This window comes from Saccopteryx leptura, chromosome 8, assembly GCF_036850995.1.
Source record: "Saccopteryx leptura isolate mSacLep1 chromosome 8, mSacLep1_pri_phased_curated, whole genome shotgun sequence".
NCBI classification, from domain to species: Eukaryota; Metazoa; Chordata; class Mammalia; order Chiroptera; family Emballonuridae; genus Saccopteryx; species Saccopteryx leptura.
This window is the reverse complement of record NC_089510.1, coordinates 70,437,856-70,457,048: the sequence shown is the minus strand read 5'-3', so window position 1 is coordinate 70,457,048 and position 19,193 is coordinate 70,437,856. Positions and strand designations below refer to the sequence as shown.

Below are 19,193 nucleotides of genomic sequence, written 5' to 3'. Positions count from 1 at the left end.
TGCTCCCAGTAAAAACACAGTTCAATCAATGGTAGGAGTGGTCAATGGTCATTGGAACTTAAGCTTTTCCAAAAGGATTCAAATCCAACGCCTTTAGATGAGGAGAAGCACTTTGCAAATACAGTGCTTGGTCTCTGTATACTGAAGAGGAATCAAACATGGCCCACAGGGCCAGGCCACAACATACTCTCTTAAGTTCTAGATCCATACAGAGGGCAGATTTTAATTCACTCTAACAGATGTGGTGGGGTGTGGTGGCGTGGCTGAGCACTTTTTGACCTTCAATACTGCTATGATCTAGAATCTGCATCTTTTAATGCCTCTTGGCACTGTCACATGAAGTTCTTTATGTTCTCAGCAATCGTGTGGGGCACGGAAGTCAAGTATGACTAAGAATGCTTTATAGAAAATGTGCAGACATCGTGGTCACAGCTTTGTTTTGCTTACCTTGTCCAGCTGTCTATGTAACTCCAAAGACTTTCCTAAAATGTCATTTTTTCTCTTGTTTGCATTGGTGAAGTCATCACAGAGGTGCCTGAGCTCCACACACTTGGGTCTGATGGAGTCCGCTGCATAATGGTGGCTTTGGATGAGCTGGTCCCCAATTACGGCAAGCAGCTGGGCTCTTTCCAAGGTCTCCTGCAAAGTGAACATGCACAGCCAACCATCACAAGCCAGGTCATGGAGAGGCCGGTAAGTGCCTGACACTCTGGGCACCAGTCTTAGCCAGAGGCTGGGGAGGCCAATTTAGGTTTTAGGCTGAGAGTCGGGCAGGGAAACCAGGGCAAGCTCTTCGTTTCCCAAGAAGTCTGGCCTAGTCGAGGGTCATTTATACTCTGGAGAACGGCAAGTCATTCATTCAAATATTTGTTGAGCCCTGGCCAGTTGGCTCAGTGGTAGAGCATTGGCAGGGAATGTGGATGTCCCAGGTTCCGTGGTCAGGGCACACACGAGAAGCAACCATTCTTTCTCTCTCCCTCTCCCCCCCCCCCCCCGTTAGCCATGACTTGATTGGCTCAAGTGAGTTGGTCTGGGGCACTGAGGATGACTCCATGGCCTCCTGTCTCAGGTGCTAAAAATAGCTCAGTTGCTAAGCAACAGAGCAATGCCTCAGATAAGCAGAGCGTTGCCCCATAGAAGGTTTTCCCTGTGGATCCTGGGTCTGGGCACATGTGGGAGTCTGTCTCTCTGCCTTCCCTGCTCTTACTTAATTAAAAAATATGTATTTTATGGGAGTTGATGCTTCCTGCTCCTCCCCCTATGTCTGTCTGTCTGTCTGTCTGTCTCTCTCTCTCCTCTCTAAAATGAATAAAATTAAAAAAAAAAAAAAGCAGCTGACTCAGAAATTAAAAAAAAAAAATGTATTTGTTGAGTTCTGGGGTAGGCAAAGAGGGCACAGTGCTCACAAGCCAGAAATTTTCAGCCTAATAGAGAACTCACTTATTAAATAAACTAAACAAATAATTAAATTATTACAATGTTTTAAGTTCCAGGGTAGAAGCGTTATGTTGCCTAGAAGAGGAGACTGAATTCCACTGTCGACTAAATAGAAAAGGAAAAGGACAGACATGGGGCCCGAGGAGAGAGGGCAGTAAATAGATTTCTATACACCTGCGACCACAAGCCACCATCTGCGCTGACCTCATCTGTTCGGCAGCCACAACTTCCACTTTCTCTACATGGCTTGCGTTGTTTGCACTACATGTGACATATTTTCCTGTTTCCAATCCCCACATGTTATTGAGGATTGCATGGGCCAAGCACTATCCAGTACTGAGGGTTCAGTGGTGAACAAAGCAAGCAAAACCCCCTGACCTCACAAAGCTTACACTTCAGTAAGAGACACAAGCAATAAACAATTCAATATTTGGACTATATGGTATCTTAGATAGTGATGAGTGCCCTGAAGAAAATTCAAACAGGGAGGGGAGGGCGAGGAATGCTGGTGGAGGAGTTGCTATTTTAAATAGGACGATGGGAGAGGGGCTGGCTCGCGGGGAAGGTGCATCTGAATTGTGCTGGCGAGTTAACATAGCAAGCCTGAAAGCACCGTCCTAAGAAAGGCCTGCATGCAAGGTTGGCCCTTGGGTGGCATCTCGGAGGGTTCTTACCATCCCCATGGAGAACGGCTCACCACACCTACACTGTGTAAACAATATGCTTTATCTCGAACCCCTGCTTTCATTCTGGGCTCCCGGATTCTGGTATATGCCAGGCAGAGGCCACCTGCATGACCAGCTCCCAGTAAAAACTCTGGGCACTGAGCAATGAGCTGCCCTGGTCGACAACGTTTTAAAATGCTGTCACAACACATGGCGGGGGGATTAAGCCATCCCAATGAACGCCACAGGAAGAAGACTGGAAACTTGTGCCTGGCATCCTCTAGAGTGGGCCCCATGCACCTTTTCCCTTCATTGACTTTGCTTGGCATCCTTTCCCTGTAACACGATATAACCACCAGTATAAGTATATGCTGAGTGCTATGAGTCCTCCCAGCCCATCTTCAGATCTGGGTGTGGTGCTGGGAACTCAACACAGGAGTCCAGACCTGAAGCCAGGGTCAAGCCACGCAGAGCTTGGCTGAGAGGCTGTGGCGTGTCTGCCGTGTTCTGTGGCTTCAGCAGAAGAGTCAGCAGGAAAGGAGGAGGAGATGCAATCGGAGAGGAGAGAGAGGGCCTGGCCTGGGGAGGGCCTGGCTCCTACTCATTGTGACATGGGAGCGCTGGAGGTTTTGAGGGGAAGGTCTCATTCTTAAAGGGTCTGCTGCAGCTGCAGAGTGGAGAGTGACAGAGGAGGCAAAGCAGGGAGGCCAGTGAGGGGCTGCTGCAGTCATGCAGGGGAGAGACGTGGCTTAAACAAGGCTGGCCTCCAGCAGCTCCCGCTCAGGGCCTCCGGGGCACGCTCCCCCGGGTCACTCAGGACAAGGCTCGCAGTTCACCTCCCGCAGGCCCTTCTCTGACTGCAGTTTCTAAAGCCGCTCCTGCTCTCTGCCAGCGGATGCCATTCAGTAAGCATCGCTCAAGTCACCCCTCCCGCAGTCTTCCTGTCTAAGTCAGAGTCTCCCAAAGAGCCAGAGCAGCTGCGGAAACGCTTTATCAGATGTTTGAGCTTTGAAGCGGCCGAAGGCAGTCTGAGGGGCCATGGTGAGCAATGGGGAACGCTCACAGACTGTGATGATGGGAGCGCCAAACGCCACGCGCTCCCGAGGCTTTGGGTTTGCCACGGATGCCGCGGTGCAGGAGCCGGTGCAGCCGTGGGTGCAAGGCCACCACAGTGGGACCAAAGAGGGCTGTCTCAAGAGAAGACTCTCAGATCTCTTCACTGTGCCCACTTCACTGGGAAAAAGAATTTTGTCAGTGGCATTCAAGAAGACACTGAAGAGCATCACCTGAGAGAATCTTTGGAACAACGTGGCAAAATCTAAATGATTGAGGTCACGACTGACTGAGACAGTAGCAAGAAGAGGCTTTGCTTTTGTAACCTTTGATGACCATGACTCTGTAGACGAGACTGTCATTCAGAAATCCCATCCTGAGCATGGGTACACTGTGAAGTAAGGAAAGTCCTGTCTCAACAGGGTGTGGCGAGTGCTTCATCCAGCCCAAGTGGTTCTGCAAACTTCACTGGTGGTCGTGGAGGTGGTTTTGCTGAGAACAACTTTAGCTGTGGAGGAAACTTTAGTGGCCAAGATGGCTTTGGTGGCAGCTGTGGTGGGTATGGTGGCAGTGGGGATGGCTGTAATGGATTTGGTCATGTAGAAAGCAGTTTTGGGTCCTGGCTGGTTAGCTCAGCGGTAGAGCATTGGCCTGGCGTGCAGGGGACCCGGGTTTGATTCCCGGCCAGGGCACATAGGAGAAGTGCCCATTTGCTTCTCCACCCCCCCTCCTTCCTCTCTGTCTCTCTCTTCCCCTCCTGCAGTCGAGGCTCCATTGGAGCAAAGATGGCCCGGGTGCTGGGGATGGTTCCTTGGCCTCTGCCCCAGGCGCTAGAGTGGCTCTGGTCGTGGCAGAGCAACGCCCCGGAGGGGCGGAGCATCGCCCCCTGGTGGGCAGAGCTTCGCCCCTGGTGGGCGTGCCGGGTGGATCCCAGTCAGGCGCATGCGGGAGTCTGACTGTCTCTCCCCATTTCCAGCTTCAGAAAAATACAAAAAAAAAAAAAAAAAGAAAGAAAGAAAAAAAAAAGAAAGCAGTTTTGGAGGTCATGGAAGTTACAATGATTTTGGCAATTACAACAATCAATCCTCGAATTCCGGACCCAGGAAAGGATGAAACTTTGGAGGCAGAAGCTCCAGCCCCTATAGTGGTGGAGGCCAATACTTCGCCAAACCACAGAACCGAGGTGGCTACGGCAGTTCCAGCAGCAGCAGTAGCTAAAACAGTGATGGAAGGTTTTAACTACCGGCAGGACAAAAAGCTTAGCAGGAGAGGAGTGACAGGGAAGCAACAGGGAGCCACAGGCCACAGCAGATCTGTGGACTCAGCCAAGCACAGCGCAGCAGAGCCTAGGGCGCCACAAAGAAGACATGTTTTAGACAATATTCATGTGAATTGGCAACTCAAAGATTGTATTTGTGATTAACTGTATAACAGGTTATTTTAGTTTCTGTTCTGTGGAAAGTGGAAAGCATTCCAACAAAAGGTTTTAATGTAGATGGCTTATTTTTGCTCCCATGCTGGGTTTTTTGCTTTGTTTTATTTTGTAGTGAGACAGACACGTCCCTGTTAAAAGGGAGAGAGATGAGAAGCATCACCTCATAGTTGCATTTTATTGATTGCTTCTCATACGTGCCTTGACTGCGGTGGGGGGGGCTCTAGCTGAGCCAGTGACCCCTGCTCAAGCCAGCAACCTTGGGCTTCGAGCCAGCGACCTTTGGGCTCAAGCTAGTGACCATGGGGTCATGTTTATGATCCCACGCTCAAGCCATCAACCCTGCTCTCAAGCCAGGTGAACCCATGCTCAAGCCAGCAATCTCGGGGTTTCAAGACTGGGTCCCCAGCATCCCAGGCCGACGCTCTGTCCACTGCACCACTGCTCGGTCAGGTTGCCCCCATGTTGTTTATTGCTAAATGTAATGGTCTGATTGTGAGACTGAATAAATGTGTCTTTTCAAAAATGTGCTGCATAGTGTGATCAGGCAGTGGCGCAGTGGATAGAGTGTCAGACTGGGATGCACAGGACCCAGGTTCGAAACCCTGAGGTCATCGGCTTGAGCGCAGACTCACCAGCTTGAGCACAGGGTTGCTGACTCGAGCAAGGGGTCACTTGCTCTACTGTAGCCCCCCGTCAAGGCACATATGAGAAAGCAATCAATGAATAACTAAGGAGCCACAATAAAGAATTGATGCTTCTCATCTCTCTCCCTGTCTGTCTGTCCTTATTTGTCCCTCTCTTTGTCTCTGTCACACACACACAAAAAAGGAGCTGTGTAGGCCCTGGCCGGTTGGCTCAGTGGTAGAGCGTCGGCCTGGCGTGTGGAAGTCCCGGGTTCGATTCCTGGCCAGGGCACACAGGAGAAGCGCCCATCTGCTTCTCCACCCCTCCCCCTCTCCTTCCTCTCTGTCCCTCTCTTCCCCTCCCGCAGCCGAGGCTCCACTGGAGCAAAAGATGGCCCGGGCGCTAGGGATGGCTCCTTGGCCTCTGCCTCCAGCGCTAGAATGGCTCTGGTCGCGACAGAGCGATGCCCCAGATGGGCAGAGCATCGCCCCCTGGTGGGCGTGCCAGGTGGATCCCGGTCGGGCGCATGCGGGAGTCTGTCTGACTGTCTCTCCCCGTTTCCAGCTTCAGAAAAATACAAAAAAAAAAAAAAAAAAAAAAGGAGCTGTGTAAAGTTACTCTACTCTGAAGCCATCTTAGTAAATGACCACAATAGTGTGAAGTTAGAATACCTTTAGGATGATGCCAGGTTCCATTTGAAACTTATTTACAACCTGCTTAGGCACAAAAGCCATTGTTTTCAGAAACAATGATTACTGGCACATCCTATGCAATATATCTAAATTGAATTATGGTACCAGATAAAATTATAGATGGGAATGAAGCTTGTGTATCATCAATTATCATGAGTAATCAATAAAAGATTTAATATCCTCTTGAAAAAAATAATAAAGCCACTCCCTGCAGCTCCCCCACTCAGAACCTCTCCCTCACTTCGTTTTCATTTTCTAACACTTACCTCTACCTGTATTTGAAAGTAACTCTGTTTGCTTCAATGTATGATCTCTCCCTCCATTATCCACTCCCACAATATGTAAGCTCCATGAGAGCACTTAGTAGGCATCCCATAAACATTTGATCAATATAATGAATAAATGAATGAACCAAAGCACTAGATGATTCAATCATCTGACTGGCTGGAATTGTATGAAACAATATTGACTTGTGAGTCAACACAAATGACTGCCACCTTCCCTGAGGTCTCCAGGAACAGAGAGATCATATACACCCTTGCTGACCATGGTGAGCATCCAGTGTGCCACATCTGCCTTCACTTACCCTTTTACAGTAATACAAAGAGCCACGATGACTCCAGGTGATGACAACTGGCCCCTCTCTTATAATGGTTCATGGTTTCAAAGATCTCCAAACCCCTACTCACAACGCAGCCAGTCAGTCATTCACCAAACCCTGCAAAGCCCACACCATTTTTTTTTTTTTTTTTTTTTTTGGTGACAGAGACAGAGAGAGGGACAGATAGGGACAGACAGGCAGGAAGGGAGAGAGATGAGAAGCGTCAATTCTTTGTTGTGGCTCCTTAGTTGTTCAGTGATTGTTTTCTCATATATGCCTTGACCAGGGGCCTACAGCAAACTGAGTAACCCCTTGCTCAAGCCAGCAACCTTGGGTCCAAGCTGGTGAGCCTTGTTCAAACCAGATGAGCTCAAGCTCAAACTGGCGACCTCGGGGTCTCAAACCTGGGTCCTCCACATCCCAGTCCAACACCCTATCCACTGCGCCACCGCCTGGTCAGGATTAACACCTTTTGAAATCTGAGTCCATCTTAACCACCTCCTTGTCACTGTCTGTTCTGGCCTTCATGCTTTCTGACTGGGACAACTGGCCAATTTGCTCTCCCTCAGGCTCTCCTTCAAGTCGTGCTCCACACTCCTGGAAGCAGTCGTTCCAGGCCACCTTTCACCGTGTCGACATCACTCCCAAGCTTCAGGTCCTTTCTTGCTCCCTATGGTCTTCAGGAGAAAGTTCAGACTCCTGAGCCATGCAGAGAAAGCCTTTCATGATCAAGCTCTTGACTGTGCTTCCTCTTCCTTCACTTCCCTCACCCCCATCCTCTGCTGTAACCAGACTAATGACGGATTTGTAGTTTCCCAAATATGTAGGCAGCTTCAGACCTCCATGCCTTCTCTGCTTGCTCTCTCTGCCTAGAAAGCCGCATCCTTCCTTCACCACCCCTTCCCCCGACCGCTCCACCTCCACCTCCTACTGCACCCACACTCCTCTGGACCTAGATCTACATCACCCTGCAGAGTGCAGCTTCTCCAGGAAACTTCCTCTAATGCCGCCCTTTTATTCTGATGCCCCTTCCCTCTTCTCCCATGATATTCTGTGCCTTTCCTGAGCACAGCACACACTTCATCGTATTGGGATCACTTATCTATTGCCCTCACTATGCCACAGACCCTTGCAAGCAAACATCTGCTCTTGTTCAACTTAAAACAGTACTGTATAGCCTGACCAGGCGGTGGCGCAGTGGATAGAGCACTGGACTGTGATGCCGAGGACCCAGGTTTGAGACCCCAAGGTCGCCAGCTTGAGCGCAGGCTCATCTGGTTTGAGCAAAAGCTCACCAGCTTGGACCCAATGTTGCTGGCTCGAGCAAGGGGTTACTCAGTCTGCTGAAGGCCCGCGGTCAAGGCACATATGAAAAAGCAATCAATGAACAACTAAGGTGTCGCAACGAAAAACTGATGATTGATGCTTCTCATCTCTCTGTGTTCCTGTCTGTCTGTCCCTATCTATCCCTTTCTCTCTCTGTCCCTGTAAAAGACAAACAAACAAACAAGAAAACAGTACTGTACATAGCACAAATTAGGTACTTAAGAATAAATGATTGTTGTGCAAAACTAAAAGGAGTAATGATACACAAATCCAGCAGTGGCTAGTTAAAGGAACTCAGGGGAAAATACCCAGTGCACTCGTTCTGAACAGTAAGAGCCAAGATGCACTGGTCAGCACCCCTGAAAGGATGCTAATTCCTCGCCGTGGTTTTGAGTTGTGTTGCTCACTGCTGCGTCCTCAGCATGCCATGGCAGGATACCAATACACACTTGCAGATGGATGGTAGGCTATCAATACACACTTGCAGATGGATGGTAGGCTATCAATACACACTTGCAGATGGATGGTAGGCTATCAATACACACTTGCAGATGGATGGTAGGCTATCAATACACACTTGCAGATGGATGAAGAGTGAAGGAGACACTCTTACCAGAACTGCTCCGCCACTGCCCACTGAAGCTAGGAGACATTCTGTAGCACAGAATTGACCCCGCTACTCTGTGACATTAATGACAACAGCTAATATGCAGTGAGACCTGACTACACGCCAGGCAGTTCTGAACTGTACATTGATTGTTTCTCTCATTCTTCACATCAAACCCTTTAAGATAGATGCCGTATTAAAAAAAAAAAAAAAAAAGTGAGGGCATAATGGCCCAAGGGCTCCCTGGTAAGAAGGAGAAGAGCCAGGCTCCAAACTCAGGCAGCCTGGCTCTAGAATCCTCTGACTCTGACCAGCACACACAGAAAAATGGCTACATCTGTTCTGCTTAAGCTTCGAGATCTCATTTGTTTGATTAAACCTGTCGGACTTTAGTCAATATAGAAACATGAAAAATTGGCAAGAAAATAGCTGTTGACTTTTTATTCTTTAAAGTCCAGCTGCCTCATTTATTAAGAAGTAAGAGAGGGGGCTGAGACCATTGTTTCCCGGTATAAGAAAAGAGCACTCAAAGAACTGCCAAGGCCGCCAACTATTTCAATAGAACAGAGAGAAGAACAGGCTCAATCAGCATGCCACTGGAACAGAGAGAAGAACAGGTTCAATCAGCATGCCACTAGAACAAAGAGAAGAACAGGCTCAATCAGCATGCCACTGGAACAGAGAGAAGAACAGGCTCAATCAGCATGCAACTGGAACAGAGAGAAGAACAGGCTCAGTCAGCATGCCACTAGAACAGAGAGAAGAACAGGCTCAATCAGCATGCCACTAGAACAGAGAGAAGAACAGGCTCAATCAGCATGCCACTGGAACAGAGAGAAGAACAGGCTCAATCAGCATGCCACTGGAACAGAGAGAAGAACAGGCTCAATCAGCATGCAACTGGAACAGAGAGAAGAACAGGCTCAATCAGCATGCCACTGGAACAGAGAGAAGAACAGGCTCAGTCAGCATGCCACTAGAACAGAGAGAAGAACAGGCTCAATCAGCATGCAACTGGAACAGAGAGAAGAACAGGCTCAATCAGCATGCAACTGGAACAGAGAGAAGAGCAGGCTCAATCAGCATGCCACTAGAACAGAGAGAAGAATAGGCTCAATCAGCATGCAACTGGAACAGAGAGAAGAACAGGCTCTATCAGCATGCCACTAGAACAGAGAGAAGAACAGGCTCAATCAGCATGCAACTGGAACAGAGAGAAGAACAGGCTCAATCAGCATGCCACTAGAACAGAGAGAAGAACAGGCTCAATCAGCATGCAACTGGAACAGAGAGAAGAACAGGCTCTATCAGCATGCCACTAGAACAGAGAGAAGAACAGGCTCAATCAGCATGCCACTGGAACAGAGAGAAGAACAGGCTCAATCAGCATGCCACTGGAACAGAGAGAAGAGCAGGCTCAGTCAGCATGCAACTGGAACAGAGAGAAGAACAGGCTCAATCAGCATGCCACTGGAACAGAGAGAAGAACAGGCTCAATCAGCATGCCACTGGAACAGAGAGAAGAACAGGCTCAGTCAGCATGCAACTGGAACGTGGTCAGTAGCGCTCAGACGTGACCCACAAGGGCGGTGTCACCACACAGAATAAGGAAGTTGGCAACAAACCAGAAGTGAGTGTGTGACTGTGCCAGGAGGGAAGCTGACTCCTGACTATGGAGCGAAGGGCAAACCCTAAGCAAGTTCTGGCAGAGTCTAGCCAGACATCACCTCGTTCCTTTAACACTTTACAGGACAAATGGAAAGATTAGACAAGCCTTTATCATCTGAAGAAACAATGCCTCTTAGAAACCCAAGTGAAGATATGTTAAAAAAAAAAAAAAAAAAGGTCCTGGTTATAAGGTAGCTTTGCTTGGTTCATCCAAAGGCGGAGGAATAGGTCTACTGCATCCTTTAGAAAATAAGTAAAAAACAGGGTAGATACGGCACTAGATGGGTAAAACCAACCTGCCTGGGCTCATCTGCAGTAGGCTAGCGCAGCTGGTTCAGGAGCTCTGTCCATGACAGACGGGTCATGGGTTCACAGAGTATTCCTACGTCCCAGGACCACAGACTATGCCCCCAGCTCCAGTCAGTGATCTCTGAAGTATGCACCGAGGATCACAAGTCCAAGGAGGTAGGCTGAGGACAGAACGTGGACGTAATCATGCAGATCCGCCCCCACTTAAAACACGACAGAGCACCGGGCGAGGGCTTCCTCTTCCACTGAGAACAGAGCCCAGTCCTCAGGGCTGTTGCTCCCACCTTGTTCCCACCTGGCTCGCTGTGCTCCCGCTGCATTCCTTCAACTCAGTAACTCGATTGCTGCCTCGAGACCTGGCATGTGCAGCTTCTCTGCCTCAAACGCGATTCCCCAGATGCAGATCTCAGATTAAAGGTCCCCCTCTTAGAGAGGCCTGTCCTGACGACCCTGGCTGAAATGGCAGTGCTGGTTACTTCCTGTTATATCCTGTTCTCTTCATAATGCCACTTGTCACTATCTGCTATTAATACTTATTTGATTACTTTTTACTTATCTGTCTCTCTCCAGTAGAATGTAAGTTCCATGAGAGCAGGGTCTCATGGTCAAGACTGGTTCATGACCATAATCACATAGTTGGGCACGGAATACCAGGTGATGACTGAATGCCTTCCTGGTAGGTCGAGAGCTACCATCATGGCAGGTAGAAGATATTTTTCAAACCAAAAAATAAATGCACTGGGCTTGATGAGGCATTTTTTTCTAATATATAGAGGCACAAAAGTGAAGATACATAGTATCTACATTTAATAAGGAGTTCTTTTGAAAAAACCAAAATTACGTAAAATTGGGACTATCTTAGAGAATCTAGGACATATCAGATATATGAAATCATATTCTTTCACAGTTTGATAAACATCTCTGATGACTTGTGCCATCAGCACTAAAGTGTTCAGCTGTCAATGGTCACTGATAACAGAGGAACTGCTCACTAGGGAAGGGTGAGATTCCTAAGTGAATGCTGGTGCACAGGTGGGTCTGGGTGTTCACATGTGTGCAGAAAATCCTCAGCTCAGAATCCACAACTGACAGCTCTTAGAACCAGCGTGGCCTTAGTTTACACTTGTTACTATTCTTCAGGGGAGTATGTCTCTAACTATAATATACATGTCAATCACCTGGGAATCTTATTAAAATGTGGATTTGGATACTGAGATGGGGCCAGAAATTCTATATTTCTAACAAGTTCAAATGACTTCTATACTGCTGGCCAAAGGAGCATACTTTGAAAAGCAAATGGCTAGGACTACCAAGTTACCATCTCAGAAACACACCTAGATTAGCTCAGAAAAGAAGTGCTAAACACAGACTACTTGGTGCCCAAGAGACAAAAGTCGGGAGAAGCTAATTTTAAAAAAGCAGAAAGGAACTTCTCTGGAAAGTTATAACTGGGTTTTCTTAAGTCCTATAAGCCAAATTTATAAGGACTTAGAACAGAACTATTCCTAAGTGCTGACCTGTATGTAGACCTGGAAAACTGGTTAACTCTGGCAAGAGAATTGTGAAACATGCCTCCTTTACAAGTCTGAGTTTTACAACTCTTGGCGCATGAGAAAGAAGAAAACGTTGCCAACTCTGTTAGCAACAGAAGTAACGTGGACTCATTTCCTCCTTTTCGTCTTGCTTCTTATAAAACTAGTGTTTTGTTTTGTTTTTTTCTGGTTTCCCCTTCTAAAGTTTCCCCTCCTTACCACCAACCCCCCAGCCCACGCCTCCACATCCTCCATAGCAGCGCATGGGCAATGTGCCCACTGCCATCTGCCTTCCTGCTGCTCTTCCACGGGTGCCACACCCTGCAAGGGGGCAGGGAACCCCAAGACCTCACCCCACCTGGGCCTGCAGCCTCAACAGGGCGCTCTGGCAGCTGCCACAACTCAGCACTGCAGGCAGATCTCCCCGGGCACCTAGGTGGGAGCGGGGTGACTGACAGGGCAGGATCTGGGCATTCCTGTGTCCCTTAGCAACCTTCCAACAATAAGTGGGCACGATCTGTCACTGTCCACAGTGACCACCCTCCCAGTGCACAAAAACAGCAAAACGCAAACCTGGCCTCTTCCTTCCAGCTTTTTGTGTTCCTTAAGAAGCTGCTCCACATGCATCACACTGTCTCCGGTGTCTGCAAACTCGGCTTGCTCTGTCAGCAAGCTGTCCAGGGCAAGCTTAGCCTAGAAGAGACATTCAAACAGGCCAGAAATGAGCCAATGAGCTCCCATCTGGAGGTAGAGGTTTGCTCTATTTTAAGAAAACTCAAATATCCAAAAAGGATTCAGGACCAATGGAAATATGTCACAGCTCATTAGCTTTTAGATTAAGTGGCAGTGGGCAGAGGGGTTGCTGAGACACATTTAAGTGGGATATTATATTAAAGCTACATTCAACAGATTGTCAATCAAAAAGGAAGATAAACCATCACTGAAATGACATATATGCCAACAGGAAAACTGGATCCTAGGGCATTGCAACCCCACTGGAAAAAGTGAGGAGAGGATAATCGAAGAGGAAGCAAAGATTATAGCAGGGGGCTGGAATGGGGGGAGGAGAGAAAGTTCAATACCCAGAGCTGGGCAGAGGAGAGAACCGCAGGTCACAGACCATAAAAGGAAGTTCTATCAGACAAGAAAATAACACCTCACGGAAGTTGTGCTCAAAGTGTTGCAGTTGCAGGCATTGATTGAGCTTCAGGTGATGCTTGGACCAAAACTGACTAAAGGCTTTTTCTGTTTCATCCAATTGAACTAGTAACCTGTCGGGAGAGAATGAGAAAGCCGCACTGTGGTTAACATTCATTTCCACAGCAGTCCACACAGGCTTATGTAGATAACATCTATGTTTCGGTCAGTGTTTTAAAGTATGGTAATACCCTAATTATGCAAGTCTGTGTCTTTTAGAATTTTCTCATGGTCCCGCTGGTTCCTGTGTTTTCGATTTTCAACCAGGACACCTTCAGTGCTAGGCAGAAACTTCACTTCAGCTGCAGCTGCTGGGCTTTGAAATGTGCCCCAGGGAACCTGACCTCTGTGCCTTTTCTTTGACATAGCAAAGCACCCAGACAAACTGCTGTTTGGAAATGAAACCCAGCCAACACTACCATCTCCCTTGATGTCAGGGGATGACAGCGTTTTGTAAGAGGGACGAAGGCATGCTCTTAAAAACATCTCTGTAGCCGGATGCCACGTAGGTACCATCTTTTGCCTTTTGATGTATCAAATATTTTTTCTTGACCCTACCAGGACCCAACTGTAGCTGTTCTACTCTGTCCTATATTGTTTCAGATCATCGAGTTCTATTCTCTCCTAAAAAAGGCATATTTCACCTTCACTCACCTTTCCATGGTGGCCGCATTCTCAAGTTCATTGAGATTGAGTTTGCTGGTGGGAGGTTTGCTTGCTGGTTCTTGAATGCATGACAGCAATGTGGCCCCTTGCTTTCCAAGTAGTTTCAGCTCATCCTAGAGAAAGAAAAATATAGTTTATCTTATAAGAAATTAATGAAAAAATTCTTAGTAGATTTGGGGGTAAGAAGAATGGTAGATCAGGATATCTTTCATTTAGGAAATTAAATTCAAAAAAAATTCAAGCTGCAGATTTATAAAATGAAATAACTTCTTCTTAATGGGTAATATACACACATGATTCAAAACTTAAATAAATATACAAAAGGATATGACCTGGATAAAAGCAAGTCTTTTGTTCAGAGCCTATCTATTTTTTCTCTCCAAAAGCAATAACTATTCAATTTTGTGTCTCAGGCTGTTGTAAATTAAAAGCAAAATTAGTTGATAAAAACTGGTTCTAATCCAAAATAGTCACCAGAAACAAGAAAATGACTGATACTGACTGTTAAATGCTGGGAATTGCCATGCAATAACAATGTAATAATTGCTAGTTTCATCAATAAACACCTGCCTCTCCTTCCTCCTGCCCCCCAAAATGTGGTAGAGATGGTAGCAATTTCAGTCTGACACAGGAAGAGTCAAGCTTCCAAGGCAACTCCACTGCACTCTTTCTCCACGGAAACTCAGGGCTTTGCAGTTGGGGCAGGGGGCAGGCTACCTCCTTGCGAATCCAGCAGCTCTCGCCCTCTACGCACACAGTGTGGGGTCCTCTCAATGCCCTGCGCATTAACATAAGGCAAGGTAAAAGGGCTGAAGCCTGGCCTAGAGTTTCGCCCCCGGGAGTTCTGGGTTTGGTTCCTGGGCCACACAGGACGCTGCTCTGGTTTGCCCTGAGAGTTAGAGAAGCCAATAATTATGAGGAGCCACTGAGCCACTTCACCCTCAGGTGTTGTAAGGTACCCAAAACTACAGAATTAATATTAATATTTTAAGAGGCTTGAAGAACATTTTATTAATTTGGGTTAAGGTGTGCAGAGAAATTGTGAGAATAGTCTCTGTACTGTGTGATTGGCATAACCAGGATGGCCCTTGGCATTGTTTGTAAATGCAAAGGGGAGGAAAACATGGATTCCCAGACATTCCACCACACCTGTGGGGAAAGGAGTGAATGACTAGTCAGGTGCAGAGAGAGAAAAGCTAAAATAAACCTTTTCTTATAACTATGAGCCATTTGCGGGCATTTGTCCCCACGGTAACTACCTCTCCTATGTAAGTGCGTGTGGTTAACACGTGTGACTCTGGGCAGAGAGATAGCAGATGAACACTAGATAATATAGGAATGCCTTTTAATAGGTAAAGAGACATCTTCCTATCATTGTGTTGACTTGTAAATTTTGTTTTCTCCAAAATAATGTATGGCTTGCAAATTGAACATGGTCCTATCATGTTAAAGGACATATGACTATAACCAATAGTGGTAAGGGGCTCCTAACTACAATTTTTGCTTCTGTACTTCCCACTTACAAAACTATAAAAACTAAGTAGAACAAAAGGCCGGCGCTCTTTCTCTCAGATTTCTGTCGGAGTTGCCGCCGCTTGGCCAAGCTAGACAATAAAGCTTTGGTGTGTAATTGACGGACTTTGTTTGTGTCCTCAATGTTTCGGGTCCCTCCAGATTAGGCTTAACAATTATAAAACAATCACACCCAGGCCCATGAACACCGAGTCGCTTCCTCAGGCCCCACCACCTTCATGCGGCCCCCAGCTCGTCCCCTGGGCGAGGGGGTTTATACTTGCCACTCTGGCCACCAGGAACCTGGCACTCTCAACCTCAGGCCTTTGCTCCTGTCTCCCATGCTACTCCCGTCTTCACCCACTTGCAGACTTCCTTGTCCACACCCAGCCTCACGACAGACTGGACCCACCTGACCCAGTCCCTCGGGGTTCTCTGGATTCCCCCTGCTCTGCCCACTCCAGGTAATGCTCCAAATAGGCCACCTGGCTGCTATTCTTGCCTGAGAACTGGACATATCCCTTCTTTTCCACTCTAGGTATCAGCCCTCATTTTTATTATCTCATCTATGTTTATTAAATATTTGTAGGTTGGATGAATTAATAATAGTTTAAAAGAAACCAGGTTACAGGTGATAGACAAAGAAGATATACCTGGGAAGGCAGGGGACTCATTAGCAAGTGCACTTAGCTTTTTCCTCCTCTTCTTAACCACTAAAAAGGATCCTGGCTTTTCTGTTTCTTTCTTTTTTTTTTTTACAGAGACAGAGAGAGAGTCAGAGAGAGGGATAGATAGGGACAGACAGACAGGAACGGGGAGAGATGAGAAGCATCAATTATCAGTTTTTCGTTGTGACACCTTAGTTGTTCATTGATTGCTTTCTCATGTGTGCCTTGACTGTAGGCCTTCAGCAGACTGAATAACCCCTTGCTCGAGCCAGCGACCCTGAGTCCAAGCTGGTGAGCTTTGCTCAAACCAGATGAGCCCGCACTCAAGCTGGGGACCTCGGGGTCTTGAACCTGGGTCCTCTGCATCCCAGTCCGATGCTCTATCCACTGTGCCACTGCCTGGTCAGGCACTTTTCTGTTTCTTAACTGCCCCTGACTTCCAGCATGACAGCAGTATTCTGGCATTAGCCATCATTAGGAAAATATATATACAATGTATGTGCGTGTGATGCAGAGCTGGGAGGGAAGGTGGAGGGGCCAAAAAAGAGGCACATTGTTAGGGAAGCTTGGGAGACACACCCAAAGGGCTGCAGAGTGTGAGGCAGCGTGTGAGAGAGGGAAGGTGACTCTTACTACCTGATGTCATACACTACGTATCCGTTTCACATGGTTAAAAAAACACAAAGTAAACTCGTGACCTGGTTATCACTCTGGGACCAAACCACAGCTCAGTAGGGTTACCAAAATCTGCCATGAACATAGAGGGCAAGTTTGAGGAGCTATGGGACTGGAAAAGCATAAAGGTAAGTTGCTCAGCCCCCAAATAGAATCTGCCCTTGTCCACAGTAGTGACAATTCAAATTAGGTAAGACCTGTGGAGAGCAGGCACTAACCAATCAGCCCAGATGTCAGACATAATGCCGAAGCCATCCTGAGACCAACTGTGTGTGTTCCTGGTGCTGAATCCTTTCGTTGCCAGAATCATGAGAAAGTTTTGTGTCCTAGGAAATAGGCCAGGGAGGTGGAGTGGGGCGCTCAAGGGAGGGAAATATTTAACTCTTATAACAACAGGGACAGCTGTCCCAGTGCGCTCTGGTTGTTATAACAACAGGGACAGCTGTCCCAGTGCGCTCTGGTTGTTATAACAACAGGGACAGCTGTCCCAGTGCGCTCTGGTCGTAGGGGTCCAGAAGACCCACCGAACAGGGTGAGGAGGGCCTCTGCAGGCTCAGAGAACTTAACTCTTCCAGGGGAACGCTTTCCTATGACAAGGGTAAGCATGAATTGTGACATTTGTTTAAAATGTATTTATAAAGATCTATTACTACATGCCAAGCACTGTGCTTGGCTGTGTCATGGCCCGGAATGGGGGGAGGGGTGGGTGGGAAGTGAAAGAATGAATCAGAGCTAGAGAACATACGAGTGACTAATGCTTTATAATCCTTAACTTTTATCACTTCTGCCGTTTCTACCACTAAAAGTCAGTGCTACTGTTATGCTTTGTTTGTGAGGCTAATGAATGAATTCCAGAATCTGGCCTTTAAATGCAAGTTTTATGATTTTGAAACAAAGTTCCTGAAAGACATGAGATGTCCTCTTTTTTCAGTAGCTACTCAGAGAAATCTTGTAGCACAAAACTAGCTCAAAATACTGATTTGTGAAGGTATTAACGCTGGAAATATTCATGAGAATACCAATTTTGTCTTCCTGTGTAAAACTAAGACCTCTGTGCCTATTCATTTCTAGCTTATGTTTTCTGCCAGTCAAGTTTGAACAAAGTTTTCTTTTTTAAAGTTGTTTCATACTACTTTATTGGGGGGGTCCATTTTCACGTCTCAAGAGCACATGTAATGCAAAGATGTCTCACCGTTCTAACCCTGTCTGCGGCCCGTTTCAGTTCTGGTCCTCTGTGAAACCATGGGTCTGTTCTGCAGGCAAAAAGGGGTTGACACCCATCCAGAGAGCCCCAGGGAGACTTCCCTTTACTGCATGACAGAGCCTGCCAAGCTCCCTGGTTATCAACTCATAAAAACAGTCCTGACGTACTTCTGTGAGTCATTTAATAAGTGCCTCTCTTTAAACCCACTTCAGAGCATCTTTCCCAGTCCTCTTTCTCAAAATAGTCCCCATATAAAAAGACACATCCCTGAGAAAGTGAAGCAATATGTCAGCTTAGTAGTCTGTCCCCAAATTTCACAACAGCCACAGAGAAGCCTCCACTGCACTTCCAGCCCAGCCCACTGTATCTCGCTCTGTCCTAAGCAGATCACAGGAGTCCTGCCCTTGCAGGAAGGCTCGCACAACCCACCTCGCTGCATGAGGCTGGAATGCACGTCCCTTTGCCAAGATGCTTCTCACAGGTGTTAGTGAAATCCTTTTACATGTACCACCCAGTCTCAAGAGATTTTTCCCTTCACTTACTGCCTATCCAGGTTGAAGGTGTTCAGTGGCTTCCAAGTCACTGAAGAAGAGGGAAGAAGAGGGCTTAATTCTGCTCCTGGCTCCCTCCAGGAGGCTGACCGTCTGCAGGCACGGAGGCTGGACTGTGAGAGGCCACTGACCACTCACCTGCAGCTTGTCCCGCTGCCTTGTGTGGGACATGAGCAGCTCCTCAGTGGAGGGCACGCCTCCAGGCAGCTCTGCTGTGGCTAGGCGAGCCCCAAACGTCTGCAGCATCTGGGCACTGGTCTTCAAACTCAACGCAAAGTTCTCGATGGCCTGGAAGATCAGACAGTCATAACATAGTACCCATCTGACACCATATATAAGAATTAATATTTGTAGGAATATGCTCTGAAAATATGCAGAGTTGGAATAACAATTAGAGACAGCAAGGTGCCCTAGGGAGAAAGCCCTGAGCTGACAAGAGTCCTAGGGCCTCTCTGACCGGACCTGTGAAAGGTGCCAAGGGAACTGCAAAAATTGTAACAGTATTTTAAAAGGAGAGTCAGGCCCCTTACACTTACTCTCAGAGAAAGATATTGAAGGGGCAAAAGTTATTTAGTAACTAATCATAGTTCTCTGGAAGGATAAAATTTATCTGAAAACTTCCTCTTCCCCATCCTTAAGAGCCTTTAGGAGACGATGTTTACATATCTTAATTAAAATTCTTACACTGATTCTAACTCTTCCTCCCCTCCTGGAATCCTGAGAGTGACGTATACAAAGGGATCACGAGCCCACTCCCTTTGCTTGAAAAAC

At 47.2% G+C, this 19,193-nt stretch overlaps 1 protein-coding gene and 1 long non-coding RNA gene across 15 annotated transcripts in view; one reads left to right on the top strand and one right to left on the bottom strand.

Moving 5' to 3' along the window:
- Positions 1-19,193, bottom strand: part of MCF2L2 (MCF.2 cell line derived transforming sequence-like 2) — a 261,068-nt gene that overhangs the window by 152,470 nt on the left and 89,405 nt on the right. For all 14 annotated transcript variants that reach the window (XR_010746835.1, XM_066347779.1, XM_066347777.1 and 11 more), the window contains 5 exons: positions 18,561-18,710; positions 13,801-13,925; positions 13,106-13,220; positions 12,523-12,642; positions 448-639 (listed from right to left, as the gene is read on the bottom strand). Coding sequence is in view for 13 of the 14 variants with exons in the window: in XM_066347779.1 (XP_066203876.1) it covers positions 448-639; positions 12,523-12,642; positions 13,106-13,220; positions 13,801-13,925; positions 18,561-18,710 (702 nt within the window). In the remaining variant the exon portion in view is untranslated. The remainder of the gene's footprint in view (positions 1-447; positions 640-12,522; positions 12,643-13,105; positions 13,221-13,800; positions 13,926-18,560; positions 18,711-19,193) is intronic.
- Positions 619-18,486, top strand: LOC136380010 (uncharacterized). The gene is made up of 3 exons (XR_010746836.1): positions 619-693; positions 13,515-13,651; positions 18,425-18,486. It is a non-coding gene; the product is annotated as an uncharacterized lncRNA (long non-coding RNA).